Source organism: Ptychodera flava, chromosome 16 (assembly GCF_041260155.1).
Source record: "Ptychodera flava strain L36383 chromosome 16, AS_Pfla_20210202, whole genome shotgun sequence".
Taxonomy (NCBI): domain Eukaryota; kingdom Metazoa; phylum Hemichordata; class Enteropneusta; family Ptychoderidae; genus Ptychodera; species Ptychodera flava.
In genome coordinates, this window is record NC_091943.1 from 23,427,447 (window position 1) to 23,442,990 (window position 15,544).

General features: G+C 39.7%; 1 protein-coding gene across 1 annotated transcript; it reads left to right on the forward strand.

The window, feature by feature from the left end:
- Positions 1–6,363: 6,363 nt before the first annotated feature.
- On the forward strand, positions 6,364–15,285 carry LOC139114358 (serum paraoxonase/arylesterase 1-like). Its single transcript, XM_070676039.1, has 9 exons — positions 6,364–6,539; positions 7,510–7,580; positions 8,164–8,219; positions 9,807–9,990; positions 10,425–10,554; positions 10,893–11,093; positions 12,125–12,206; positions 13,279–13,413; positions 13,845–15,285. The coding sequence occupies exons 1-9, from the start codon at positions 6,475–6,477 to the stop codon at positions 14,022–14,024; spliced, it is 1,104 nt and encodes a 367-aa protein (XP_070532140.1). The 5' UTR covers positions 6,364–6,474; the 3' UTR covers positions 14,025–15,285.
- The last annotated feature ends 259 nt before the right edge of the window (positions 15,286–15,544 follow it).

The following is a 15,544-nucleotide window of genomic DNA, read 5'->3' on the forward strand; positions in this document are numbered from 1 at the left end:
CAATTGAAGCCGCAGCTTGTATTAGAAACATTTTTGAGGGACCCCTGGGATCATGCACTGAATAATGGTAATGGCCGCGCGCCTTCAGCGGCCCTGTCCAGTAAAGTCTACTTTATGCAATAGCCATGATCGACCCTCTTTACCGGCGGGCCACCTTTGGTGGCCCACTAGAATAAAGTTGACTTTACGTAATTACCCATGGCCCTCTTAACGGGAGGGCTGCCTTTGACGAACCACTCCAATAAAGTTTACTTTATAAAATGTCCATGGACATGAGTTGTCTATGGAAATGAAGTTTAAAATTGCCTTACAGTCGTCCTAATTAACAGACGTTTGAATGGATGTGGCTGAGAAGTTTGTGCACTGGCATCTCTGCTACACGAATAAAGTGCGCCGCGTACCGGAGTTCAAATCCAAATCATGCGGGTAAATTTGACATATGGGTTTTGGTTATTTTTCAGGGGGAGGGGTCATCATTTTTTTGTCTGACAAAGGGGGGGGGGTCATCTTTTTTTCAAAAAAATGCAGGGGGGGGGTCTATATTTTTTTGAACACCGGCGACAAGATTTTGCCGCCCCCCCCCAGGCCGTAAAAACTGAACGCTCCCTAATCAACCATGGTTGAACTCATTATATAAGCTTAATATTATATAGGGCTCAGCCCTTGTGTCGCGCCAGGGTTAAGATTGGCAATGTGTTTGTATTGATTCATGATAAAATAGAATTACATTGTTACATCATCAGGGTTTTCTCTCGACTGCGCGATTGCGCAAATTGCGCATTTCGAGCCTTTTTCTGCCCTTTGAAAGTTACTGACTGCGCGAAAATCGCGCACAAAACACAGCACGCACGTCCGTATGATGGTGACCCAAGCGCACTGTGTAGTGACCTGTAAATTTGCCGTTATTCCCCCGGAAAAGACAAAATATCGCCTGTCATTCAATTTTGGTGACGTGATAACGTGGAGTGTACGCATCGAAAAGAAAACACAGTAAAGGACATAGTTGTGCTTCAGTCTCCATGGATACCAGTGCCATGCATTTTATGTTCATGTTTTGATAGGATATGTTGTTTGGGCCCAATGTCATTAGTAAGCATTAAAAAATACTGCCCCCTCAAATGTCAAGTTTGCCCCCTAATTTTGATGAATGGGGCAGAAATTGCCCGCTTCGGTGAGCATGCAGAGAAAACACTGCTTCATACATACGTTTGTATGACAACTATGCCCAGTTTCCCTCTGATGAAAGCAGTTCACGTCCGTACACGAAGTCAAACCCTGCAGCAGTGCAGGTATAGATTTCTGTAATGTGTAAAAATGTTGGACAAAAATTGGCAATTTTTACCATGATAACAGCCTATTGTGTTAAACAAGGGACGCATTATGCCATCATTATCGTTGCAATGGTAACCGCACTGCCCACCTTCCACTTTCAAGCTGAAAACTGTGGCGTTCCCAAAAAACTGGCCATTTTCGAATCTAGATATTGACACAGGGGGCGCTTTTCTAAAATTAAATCCCAGCATTCTTTGCGTACCCCCCCCCCCCCGTTCATATGCACGACAGTTTTCTCCGTTTTCCAGTTTTTATGCGTGATATTAACGATATTTTGTCGACAAGGTGGATAAGAACACTTACTGGCTAATAAACGAGATGTATTTCATTAATGGAATGTTATAAAATAATAATTTGCACTTTTTGTATTTGTTTATTTACGAGTACTCAAAAAAACATGGCGGCGCCCATGAAAATAGGGTAAACTTCCGGTTACTCGCATAGTATATTATGAATATGCGCTTGCGTAGTCAGTAAGCCGCTGGCATGACTAATAACAAGCTTATGCGCATTTATGCGTAAAGTATACAAGCAAATTTTGAGAATTTAGTGGTCCAGATTCCCAGCATTCCTGCAAGATTCATGAGATATATACTTCCAATGACTGACTGAGGAGAAAATCAGACTCAAAACAGTAGAGTTTGGACTTTTCCTTTCTCTCATTGTTCATTTTCTTTGTTGATCACTTTCATTTAAGGCCAAGAAAAATAAAAAGTTTGTTTCTCATCCTAGATATATTGCAAAAATGATGCGGTGACGCGGTTTTTTCTCTCATTTGTTTTATTGTTCAACCATCAAGAACGCGCAAAAACATGAAAACAACATAGGAATGCACGTAGAGATAAATGCACAGCAGTGTTGCTTTAGTATTTTTGTATAGCAACAGTTCTGCGGTTTGACTTTTAGTGCAGCAATGCACAGTTTTGACAGCTTAATATAACAGTGACATATGTGTACAGCTCTGAATGGAATGCTAGAGTCAGTTATTTTGTTTACAGTTCTGTTTTATACAGCACAGTGTTATGCGCTATCGTCGCGTATTTTTGCGTTTATTTTTGTTTTCATTTTATTTTCTCATGAGCAGAAAAAAAAGGTTGACGCGGCGGGTCTGAATTGACGCGCACGAGGATGAGAAACAAACTTTTTATTTTTCTTGGCCTAACTGCGCATTTCTAAATCTGGAGGCCCAAGGCTTCTTTGTAATGATCCACACACATGTAAGGAAGCCGTCATTAATTACTACCTTGGGGACGGAAGAATAGGAGAGAGTCACTCAAGAAATGATAAACAAACAGTCGGGTTACATAATTTTTTGCAAATTATTCTGAGTGTCACCAAGTTTAAAGTTTCCACACCGGGATGGTCAGGGAAAGACCCTCTGCTGACACCCCGTGTAGAATCCCCGTAAATCAAGCAAAAGTGCACGTTGCACCGTTGCCCAAATGCAATGATTTGTCAGTGTACATCAAACCCAAATGTGCTGCTTCAGAGGTGTCTTTCATCATTGACCCCAACGTATTTTCACCAAAAGGTGAGTTACAGACCAATACTTTTATCTGTGTATCGAAATTCGGACTTCGGTCTTTGAAACAAAGCGGACTTTTTCGGATTAAGTTTACTTAGATCGGTACGTTCAAATGCAACGACCGGGCAATTTTCGAAACTGCTGATTTAGGGGACCGTTTTAGCAGCGCTAAAGCTGTATTTTAGCGCCGGTGGAATGGACTGTGTACAATACAGCCGAGCGGCCACAGCCGTGTTCTGGGCGCTGCTCACAGTATGTCTCAAAAGCTGTCCGCATGATTTCTGTTTGCACAGTTATTAATAAAATGCATGTTTCACCATTCAATTACAGACAAGTGGTTTTAAAATTTGCCGAGTGTATAAGTAACAGCAGAGCTAAACGGCCACAGCCTTGCACTGCAATGTAGTGTAGTGATGGGCACTGTTCACTGTATGCCTCAAAATCTGGCCACACGATTTCCGTTTGCACATTTGTTAATAAAAAGCATGTTTCAACATTAAAAATTCAGATAATTGATTTTAAAATTCGCCGTGTGCCTATGGCCGGGGGTGGGGGGGGGGGGGGGGGGGCTGTTCAAAATTTATGAATTCTCGAGGCAAGCCTCCGATCCCCATCCGTAAATAACGTTCGGGTTTGTAACAAAGTTTTGCAAAAGATGCGTCGATGCTTTACAACTTGTGGTATGCTATCAGTTGTACGCATCTTTCGTAAAACGTTAGCGTTGTTTATATTTGGAGTATGGCTTAATGTAGAGCAGTAATTTGTAATACTTTCGTAATTTGTAATACTGCAGTAAATTGTAATAAAATTTTGCGGTAATTTGTAATACTGCAGTAAATTGTAATAAACTTTGGAGTAATTTGTAATAATTGAACTAGCGCAATTTGTGATAAAATTTGGAGTAATTTGTAATAACAATCACTGCAGTGATTTGTAATAAAATTTGGAGTAAATTGTAATAAGGCTTTTTTGATGAACCAATCTCTAATTTGAATGGTGGTACTAGTCAGTGAGCAGACGCTGATTACATAGTATTTTATTTCGAGCAAACATGTTTTCTTTTAATCATGTTTTAGCAAAGTTTTAACATGTAAAAGGAACAGATGGATTTTCAGGTAACAGATATCTATCTAGCAATCGTAGGGGGCGCCCTGCTATCCATCCCTGAGAACCGAATCATCAACAAGTACTGTTTATAAAGCGTTTTCAATAAACTTAAATTGACACCATTCTGAAGCAATGACGATCGCGTGATCAACTACTTCAATTACATTCGTAAGTAACTTACTGGGGACAGCCTACCTAAACCTAATCCAGCTTCAAATTGACTACATCATTAGGGTTTGGTCAATAGCCTAACTGTATTATTTCTTCAAATATACTAAAACAAGAGATAATTTTGAATACTTATATACACGGCTATAGCAAACTAAGGTTTCCTTCGAATGAATCAAGGAGTTCACTGGTTATGTTTTATACCTGCCGTTTTTATATAGGAGTCAGCTACTATCGCTCCAGATATAAAACATTCTTTCGATAGAAACTTTAGTGTGCTATAGCCCCGCTTAAACTATTCAAAAGTTTCGGTTCTCAGGGAAGGATGGCAGTGCTCCCCCTACCGTGGATAGATAGATAGAAGGCCGTCTGTTACCTGAAAATCCATCTATTCCTTTTACATGTTAAAACTTTGCTAAAACATGATTAAAAGAAAACATGTTTGCTCGAAATAAAAGGATATGTAATCAGCGTCTGCTCACTGACTAGTACCACCATTCAAATTAGAGATTGGTTCATCAAAAAAGGCCGAATTACAATTTACTCCAAATTTTATTACAAATCACTGCAGTGATTGTTATTACAAATTACTCCATTTTTATTTACAAATTGCGCTAGTTCAATTATTACAAATTACTCCAAAGTTTATTACAATTTACTGCAGTATTACAAATTACGAAAGTATTACAAATTACTGCTCTACAGTATGGCTTAATTACATTTTTGTCAATTGGCTGATCCACGAGCACTCGTGGGGCAGATGGTGTTACTGTAACAGTACATAATATGGAGATTCTCGCATACTTGAAACGTGCTCGGTAACTGAGTAATACCAAGGCCTGAAGACATAGTGGAGAGCCAGAAACTTATCATAGAACCTTATTCCACAGAAAATCACACTTTGCTTTAAGAACGACAAGCCATTGTATTTTTCTCAGAGCGATGTGAACGTGTGACCTGTCACTTTGGCTCCAGTCACGTGACCCCCATGCTAACTATGTTAAGTATGTTGGGCCGATGGCCTAGAACTTCTGAATAAAGACCCACAATAGATAGATAGATAGCTAGACAAGCCATTGTAGCAAATCACTTGGAGTTTTTATTTACACACAAAATAAAACAATTTCTTCCGTAACTGCTCTCGTGCTCGTTTTCAAATTGTACTCGGTAGATTTTAGGATGATTTCATTTCGACATGTGCAATCACAGACCCTAGAGAAGAACACAACAGATTTCACATTTTTTCTTGAAGCCAATCTTCTAAGTTTTTGATAAAACGATCATCTCCTCCAGGTGACCACCAATTACCCGATAGCCTTTAAATTCGGTTAGTTGGTTTCTGGGCAAGTGCTCAATTCAAACACCGTAAGATAAATGAGCATTTGCATTTGTGAATGTGTACAGTCAGTTACCTCATTGACAGGGAAAAGCACGAATCCACAAAGGGGTGACCTCATTCATAGACATCAAAAGTGATCACAAAATTTGCACATGTAATTGTGGATGCACATTGTTTCTTGGTCAAAACATCATTTTCTATGGAACAAGGAAGCATACCAATTTCACATCTTGTTGCTCATGGTGTCAGCACAAAACTAAGACCCCGACTCAGACTAAGCCTCATTCTCGCAACTTTACAAGATGGGACATTGTGCAACAGGTGGTTGGGACTAACCAAAGGCACGATGATATCTCCCAGTGACGCATTTGGCTTGCTTCTTAGGGACAGCGTCAAAATATCGATTTCTGATAAAAAACTGGATTCTTTAAGTTTGGGATGGGAGGTTCAACCTAAAAAAGTTTTTATCAGACAGAAACAATATAACGATATGATACTTTTGTTTGGTTAAGAATTCTATAAAATTGCGTAGTAATTTTCGCTTCTTTTGAGGCAAAGTCGATCGAGACACGAAACAACTGGTGAGCTATTTACAGTGACTGACCGAGAATTTTTTTTGAATGAAATAAAGGTGGTTTTCATTTGAATAATGTTATCTTTTGTGATATCATCAATCCCGAGTATGTTTAAGTATGATTGGAAGTATCGCAGTAAGGAAATAATGGGAACCTCTGATCAACATTCAACAATTAAGTTTTACGGGGGCGGCATTGGTGCAAAACTTAAAGAATTAAGATTTTTATCAGACACATCGAACTTTTGACGTCGCCCCTTAGAAGTCTAAATACAATGCAACTAACACGGGACAGGCTAACGAGTTCGCCGCGACATGACCTTTGAACCTGACAGACTTATTTGCGTATTTGATATATGGATTCAGTGGTCAGATTCTTGTCTGTTTCCAGCCGGATAGTTACCACTCCACCGCACTTCTGACGGCAAAATGTTGCGTGGATTGGTTACATGTATCGGAATAGCCGTTATCTTGACACACCTTGGCAGGCTCGTGTGAGTAGGCCTACTCTTACATGTGATTGGGGTCGATAATGACTGTCGGTTGATCGGGCTATTCCATGGCCATACATTACAGGTTCCTTTGAAACCATCCTGGCGAAACTCTAGTAGATATATAAAGCGAGTCGCAACGATTTAGGTGATTCACTTCCCCTATTCCTCGGATGTTCGGAACAGAATAAGAGAGGGCAAAGCGACAGAGTACTCGCTTTGCCAGCGTTTTCCCATTTTACATAAATGCAACAAATTGTTGTCCGGTTGTTCAAGGCCGCTCCACAGAGTGACCGGGACGTGTCTTTTGTCCGGCAACGTACGCACGTAGCGTATACGTATACGATCTATCGACTAAAAATGTAGGGACCCGTGGTACAGGCTGTGCTAGGATAAATATCACTGCATGTGTAACCGTGGCATGCCGTATAATGATGGCCGGTTGGCGAGATCAGGGAAATTTACCCTGATCGTATCATTGTATTTTCCCGGTCATTGATTGAAACTCTTTCTTCGTACACAATTCCATTCCCTCTTTGCGATTATCCGCCAGGTATATCGCCCTGTCGCTGAAACATGAGCGCGCATATTTTGCGCGAAGTGGTTGTTGACACTCCTGAGAATCTATAAGGGAAGCTTGGAGTACTTAACATATGAAACAACGCAAATTTACCAGCATCTATAGAGTTTGACATTTAAGGGCCAGGTACGCGACCTTGAGATCGGTATTAGTGATGAGTCCTGGCCAGTACATATCCTTTTAGGCCGGACGAGAGCATGGAGAGAGAGAGAGAGAGAGAGAGAGAGAGAGAGAGAGAGAGAGAGAGAGAGAGAGAGAGAGAGAGAGAGAGAGAGAGAGAGAGAGTTTACTGGTGTGGTCATGTTATTTCATGTGGTCATTTTATTAAACAAATTTCAAATTTCCTTGTAATGAAGTCATGAGTAACGAAAATAAACCCGTTTATCTGTACAGGCTTGTGTTAGGTTACTTCAAGACTATCCACAATCATCGACCAGGGCCATGCAGAGTCGTGGACGGTATAGGTATGTCGTACTGCAATTGTTTGACTTTGTTCAATTGTCTTTCCAGTATTAATTAGGTAGTATACGCCTCGAAAGTGAAAGACTTAAAAAGTTTTCAGTCATAGTTTTTTCGAATATCGAAAATGTTATTTTTCTTCATAGAGTTAACACAGGGATGGCGGCCATTTTGAATTTCAAATACCTTTAAATCTTGGGTAATGTGTTTCCCTCGTGCCAAAATGTGCACTGTGACCCCCGATTTTTATTCTTGATTTTGAAAGGCAATGGTTGAAAGATTTATTGAGGAAAGTTTGGGCAAAAGTTTAAGTCTTTCACTTTCGAGGTGCATATCACCTTAATGAAGCGAGTAATATATTTCATTTCTGCAGTGAAAATAACAAAAATACCCAGTTGAAGAAGGTTCACTTCACAATTCACACAACGACAGGTCACACACGAGGTACGACATAATGGTTGGAGATGTTCCCTGGGGCAAGAATGTTTTGTCGAGCAGAAATAAATTGTCAGTGTTTCTCTGTCACCAGAGGAGAAAACATCAATGACCCACCATTTTATTTTATTTTTCCCTTTCATGGCGTATCAGATGTCGGATCTGAAGACATTACTGTATCCAGCGATGGTCTGGCCTTTATTTCATCGGTAATGTCCCTTTCTGCTCATCTAATATTAATAATCGATTTCCAAAATAAATGTATTAATGTGTAAGAAGTCTATTACTTGTCATTTTGGGTGTGCAAATTAACATACAATGAGTCAATATCAATAGAGAATAGTCACCGACCTTGAATCCTGCACGAGCAATTTTTTGTTTTCCGAAAAGGTATTTTTTGTTTTCTGAAATGTTGATATTTAGTCATACTTTTAGCAGGTACTACATGCTCAAACATGGTATAGCGTGTCCACGTAACTGTAAGTAGGTAAAATAAACGAAATGTAGTAAAACAATTATCTGAAAACAGGGAGTGTGAAACAAAAAAAAAGTTACAGGAATGAGGCGAATCTTTTGCCTCGAAAACTACGCATTTTGGTCACAGAATCATCGACTTTGTTCTGAGTCTTGCAAGTGAATGGCAAAACATTCACTCATTGAGATGAATAGCATTTCAGTTACACAGGACTTATTCCAATCAAGAATTAAATCGATTTCTCATCGACAACACTGTGTATCCCACAGAGGAAGTGATGCAGTAAAATGCTATCTGGTGCCAAGTTGTTGTCATTGTCGGTTGCCTCCATCGGTAAATTTGATATTCATATTTTGATCCAACAGAGTGAGAAGTGCATTTCCCCCTTCTACACATATTTGCACTTAAGAGCATTCAGTTGTTTCATCTTGGCCATAAATATGACATTCCTGCTGTTTGAGTAAAAAATATCAGGGCTTTGTGAAATATATTACTATTCTAATTATTTGTTTATTATTTATACTTCTCTTGTTTATGAAAACGACCGAATAAATAACATTCGTAGTTGCCGGTGAGGGCAAGATTTTCAGTTCACTTTGGCCAATGCGATTTTTGTCGACTTTTTGCAGTAATTTCCAGCACAGCGATATGGTTTTGACATCATTATTTGTCAGAATCCATGGTAGTTCTTACTCAATAATCTAGTAACTTTCTTTATTTTGAGTAGCTGTCTGCTGTTTTGATGATGTGTTCCGGCTTTCATGAGTCTATGATAAAATGTAGAGGTCTTACATTCTGTCTTGATTTCCCCATTACCTCTGTTTGTAACTCCTCAAATGTCAGCATTATTCCACGCCGTTTATAGTCAATCACTTCTCTTACTATCCCAGATATCTTTCTCTATTATTGTATTATGTTTCGACCATTTTCAAAGAAGAAGATATGCCCGTTGTTGTCGTTCCTGAGAATTTCATTCAAAAGATCCTGTTGATGTTAGATAATTCAGTCTCGGAGGTCCTGGTGACTTGTAGTAATGGAATGTATCTCTGTGCAATCTGTATTCACCACATCGAAACTACACCACAGCGTTAAAGAAACATTTTGTCTTGTGATGGCTGAAATCTTCGAAGGATTGAGAATGTTGCGAAAATAGGATCGTTCAGCCGATGCCACCTCTAAATATGATCGAATATTTTTGTTCCAACAGGTTGCGTGATATTCGCGATCTTTTCGGTGTTTTAAAATTAGCCAGTGTGTCGTCTTTCGCTCAAAAGGGGCAAATGTAGAGACTTGCATAACATTTTTATCGATTATATCTCAGGGAATAAGAGGTAAGAATTACTACAGTGACCCAAGACTTGTCCCACCGTTCTTGGAGGGTAAAATCTCGTTGTTTGACTTCAACCATCCCGAGAATAACGCGATGGAGCTACCATTGAAAGGACACTTTGACCGAGAGAATTTTCATCCTCATGGGATCAGTCTGTATGAAGATCCCAAAACAGGTGAGAGTGTTTCGTCTTTTCGAAAATGTTCCTCGATTTTGTAACTTTAAGCCATTTATCAGACAAATAGGTGTTCTTAATGCTTGTTCGATGAATGCTAAAAACTTTGGTATCGGAAAAGTCGTTCAATTTGCGCCTGCACATTGGCACTTCTGAAAATTCGATTATTACTTGGCGTTGTTTAATTATTGTTTTTCTTTGCAGCACACACACACACACACACACACACACACACACACACACACACACACACACACAATATTCGTCTTTCATACACACCCAACATACAATCGCCATTGATATGAAATATTTTAGGAAGTATGGTGAAAATAAGAATAAACGTGTGAGTTGTGAAGATATATCCGAGTCATTTTTTGGTTGAACAACGACGCACCTAAGATGTAAATGTTTTTTACCACATGACCCTTTTCCAGGAGAGAGACGGCTCTTCGCTGTCAATCATCATCGCACGACAGACGAAGACAGAGTAGAGATTTTCCGTTTCGACGACAAGGCAAGATCACTGAACCATCTGAAAACAGTGACTGGCAAGAATATGTACAGGTATGCTCCCCATGCTTTCTCCTTCGTCTCGTATTGTCGGTCGGCGCTTGCGCGGCGCCAGCTACAGGCTAACGAGAGATAGTAGAAAATGATAGTTCAAAAATATCCAAAACTGAGCACTGGAACTCCAGCATAACCCGAGCAATCACTGCATGTACTTATGGTAAGCGGTAAAAAATTGTCCTTTCGTCTGCTTCAATACACAAATCGCCTACCAATGCGCAAGCGCACAATGTTAAATATCAGAAATCACGGTGAGGTGCGCAGCGTACGACCACTGATATACACTAAGTTCGTATAGCAATGAACACAAAATATTCTCGTTTTTTCCTCTTCAGTGTCAATGACGTTGTAGCAATTGGACCAGATGCATTTTATTTCACTAACGACTTGTACTTCGTCAAAAATTGGCTGAGGGAGTTAGAAGGGCTATCCTTGGTTTCTTGGGGAACGGTTGGCTTCTACAACAATGGTGAAGATAGAATTGTTGCTTCTGGTTTTCGTTTCTCTAACGGCGTGAACGTATCACCAGATGGCAGGTAAGGGACGATTACGTGCACAAATATTTAACAATACTCTCGCGTCTTAGCCTTGAATACAATATTACTCAAAGCTGGCCGAACTGTAGACGCTGGAATATTCAGTTGTGTATGGTTGGGGTTCGAATCGGCGGAAACCCGTACACGACTGAATCTGTCAGTCCAGTCGGACCAGTGAAGCAAGTTTCATCGGCCCGCTTTATTTTTCTTGTAAGTTTTCGCCAAATAATTTTGTAAAATTACTTTCAAACTGTTCTATCATGTCCTAAGTGACGGAATTTCCTTCTAGTAGTGCCTCAGCGTCTTTCAAAACGTGTTTAGTCCCAAATAAAAACTTGAAAATGTGTGCCTTTCCCCAGAAAGTGCTTCTCAGTCTGCAAAATAGAATAAGGACTTGTATGTTTTAGGTCTCCGACCAACCAAGCCATGCATGGTGAAAAATCTGGTAAACTTCACTAAATTATTCTGGTTAAAAATTGTCTGGGGTCAAAATCTTTCAAAGACCATTGTTCGCGTTACCAGAACCACAGGCACATAGTTCTCGGGCGTATGACTTATACCACGGTCACTCCATTTTATGGCCTGATGTCCGAATCGATTTTATAATAAACCCATTGAAATTTGAAGGGTCAGTAATGCTAACTTTTGACGATTTTTTTTCATCAATTTTGTTTTGCATGTCAATTGCAAGATCTCACTCTACTTCCAAAAGAATATTGAATCACCCACTATTCTGCTGGTCAACATAGCGTCTAACTGTGTAAAATGAGTCTGTTATTGTTTACATTCGAATTTTAGTCTGGGCCAGAATTCATTTGTCAACAATAATAACAACGCAATTTCCACATGTACAGGCTGAGTTGACAAGCTGAATACTGTGTATATCAACATGCTTGGGGGAGTAGAACGAGAAATAATGGTTGACGTTAAAAAAAGTGAAAAAATCATCAAAAATTAGCATTACTGACCGTTTAAAAGGCGATGTGTATGATGATTGTGGCTTTCATTTGCCAATTCTTGGATACCAACAGATATCTGTATGTGGCGCAACCGACTGCAGGCAGTATTGTTGTCTTGGAAATAAAGAAAGATAATTCTCTTGAAAAGAAACAGGTGAGTGACGACCACAACGTCTCACGTCCTTTCGCCCTTGAACTTCGAGTTACAAGTTCAAAACGACGCGTTTCTTTACGTTGTGTTCACATCAATGAGAGGGTTACAGAATTTTCACATCATGACTCTAAAATTAGTGATGAAGATGGTTCAAGATGCACAAAGAGCGCAAAGAACAATATAGGCAGACGCACAGGCATGTCTTTCCTTGGTATACCTTTCCCAGATTATTGCATTCTGATCATCGGCTACGACCTTACATGTTTCTCAAAGTCGGAAATCTACAAGCAAGTTAGTTTGTATGAAAGAGGCCAATAGTTTGTTATTCATTTCCACGTGTGGCAATTCCTGAATGCTCTCGTTGACGGTAGAGCCTCCGATCTTTAACGGAAGAAAAACATCGAATAACCGTGTGGAAAAACGTGATTGCAACTTAGAGTGTTGAAATTTTAGTGACAAAGTTTGTCAGTGTACCTAAACGATGTGGACTATAACCCTCATAGTGTTTGAGGGATTTGGTGTAATAGAGCATTGGCGACACATTTATTCTAGTCTACATTGAGTTTTAAAAACCATGAACACGTCGACAACAAATGACCCGCTTTCCATTTTCGAAGACCTAGAACCAATTAGCAAAACAAAAACCGCTGTGCAACTTGTCTGGCAGTGTGTTAATTCGAGGCCCAGTGACTTTGACCTTGGGCAAAATATATGTAATTGAAGTACGTTTGTCCCGTCTATGAAGTACAACTTCTTGGTCTACTCCAAACAGCGTGTTGAAATACCGAGCATTGGGCTTATCGACGTAGTATGCATGTGTGTCACATGCATTGTTATTGATGGTAGCTCTATTCAGGTCCGGACCTGAATACGATTGTCAACAATAGCCCAACAGCGCCTTTCACACGCACGATATGTACACGGCATTGACAAGCCAATTGCTGGGTATTTCAATGTGCCGTATGAAGTAGAGCAAGAGACTTTGGCTCATATAATAATATATAGATTACCAAAAGGCACAGTCATGGCGCCTTTTATGTTATGTGTTTGCTGTAATATGTTTATCATACAGACAATTCTAGTACACACTGGAGTTGACAACATAGAAGTTGACCAACAAACGGGCGATCTCTGGCTGGGATGTCATCCCGTTCTTCACCTCTTGATTGACCATACCAAGAACATCACGAACCCAGCGGGTTCGCACGTGAGTGCCATAGTCAGTTCTTGACGGTTTCTGCCAAAGATATCGTTGCTACCTGTAGACCTCGTATTGCTAATAACGGCTCGTTTTAGATTATAGCGTCCAGGAGCTTTCCTTGCCTTTTTGGATATTTGCTGCGACACGAAGTGAACGTTATGACGTTTGCTGAGCATAGGCACACCTCCTAAAAAGCTGTCTTGGATTTCGCCGGTTAAACTGTGCTTGGTTGTGGTTTAAAGTTTACATTTTGCGAAATTCCTCATATTGAATCAGCAAGTTCAAATTTGACCAAAAAGTTTGTATGAATTTGCTGTTCTATGATGTCAGACGAGATCATCAAATATTACGGTCGATAATAACTCGTCCCGAGGACTAACCCCTGAAAAGAATTTTACATTGCAAATCGATAGCAAATTTTTGCATTTTGCTCACAGGTTTTGAGAGTCCATTTCGAATCCAAGAGCGCCCCCTACGAAAAGGTTGACATCAGGCAAGTCTTCATGGATGACGGCAACATGGTCAGTGGAGCCAGCTCGGCCAGTTACTATGACAACAAACTGTTGGTCGGAACAGTGATTCATAAAATGGCATATTGTGAAATCAAGGCATTCTAAACGCTTTGCTCAAAAATGTTTTAAAAAACTTAGAGTTCGAATTGTAATAATTCAGATATGAGTTTCGGTAAATGTCACAAACCATAAGAACGTCATTGTTATTTGACCATGGTTGAACAAGGTTTTCCATATTAGTCAGGAATAGCTAATGATACCTATCGTGATTGAAATTTTTCGTTTTACCATCCTCACCTACTAAATGTCACAAAATATTTGCCTGTATTTCTCCAAGAGGTTTATTGATATGCTACTATACTTATACGGGGCCTTTAATGATTTCGTTATCGTTAAGAGTCCTCAACATAACATGATGATGTCATAACATACCATGGACTGAAAGCGCATTGGGCAAGGCATTGAATGATTGAATGAGCAACAATTTTATTGGACACTTGTGTTTATCGTGATACATGTATGACTTTGGGGATACAAGTTCTGGGGTCAGACCGTCTGCTTATCAATGTTCCGTCGTCCATAGACATCTAACGAATATGCCCTATTATTTCAAAGCGAACATTTCAGTGCAGTCGTTCGAGTTCTATGTAAGAAACTTCTCTTTCATTAAAAGTAATATAATCCTAGGGCCACCTCTGCTGTCACTTTTTGACCAATAGGAGTACGGATTTTGTGTCATCTGACCATTCAGGCAATGCCTCGTTTTCACACGTGCCCAGGAAAATACCGAGTCCCGTCTTTTATCATCTTATTTCGTATTAATTTTTGGAATCCACTGAACCAAGGTCAGCTGGATTTCCCCAGTCGGTTTTGCGCCACCAAAATGTGTAGAATCGGTGTGAAGTCGCTATCATTCGTATCAGCGTGCTTTCAAATTAACTCAGGTGTTTGTCGTGGACCAGGTGGCCGTTGAAGACAACCGCACAACTTCCGAAAGAGTATTCAAAATGAAATGTTACATCGTCAAAATCCTAGCGTTTCTTTTCATAGAAATAGTTAATTGACGACAGCCGTCACTTTAAGGGGATAACTATTTGATAGCTGGTTGGTAAGGGGCTGGAGGTTTTGGGGTAGAAACTAGCATGGCCAGTATTTTTTATAATATAACCCCAATCCCTCAACAAGCAAGCAAGCTGAACTACGCAAATTACCCGCTTTCCTGGCTTTTTTTTCTCTCGTTTTCAACATTTCAAAAAGATTACCTTTATTCTGGCTGGGTCACAGTTTGTGGAATTTTCACAATATGTTCTTTCAGTACAATTGTTGAATTTTTGTTTGGTAATAAAGTTCTTACTTTTGAATAACAGTCATTTCTATTTTGCTAATCATAGTTTTAGTCAATTTCTTTTAATGTCAGTTTTTTCAACTCCCTGCCGTTTAAGAATGAAAAGAGACAATGCAAAGCAAAGTTGTCGTGTTTTTTTCTAAATGTACTCTAGTTTCAAATGTTATATTAAATTTCACGAAGTAGTGCGCAGTTTTTGCAGCGGGGACAGACATTCGGGCATTTAAATTCTATCAATTCTGTTCGGATCTGCCAGTTGTGTGGGTTCATTATGAATCTC

Coding starts and splice junctions, on each gene's coding strand:
- LOC139114358 (XM_070676039.1), top strand. CDS start 6,475: ATGTTGCGTGGATTGGTTACATGTATCGGAATAGCCGTTATCTTGACA. Junction 6,540..7,509: donor ACACACCTTGGCAGGCTCGT/GTGAGTAGGCCT, acceptor TTATCTGTACAG/GCTTGTGTTAGGTTACTTCA. Junction 13,414..13,844: donor CGAACCCAGCGGGTTCGCAC/GTGAGTGCCATA, acceptor TTTTGCTCACAG/GTTTTGAGAGTCCATTTCGA.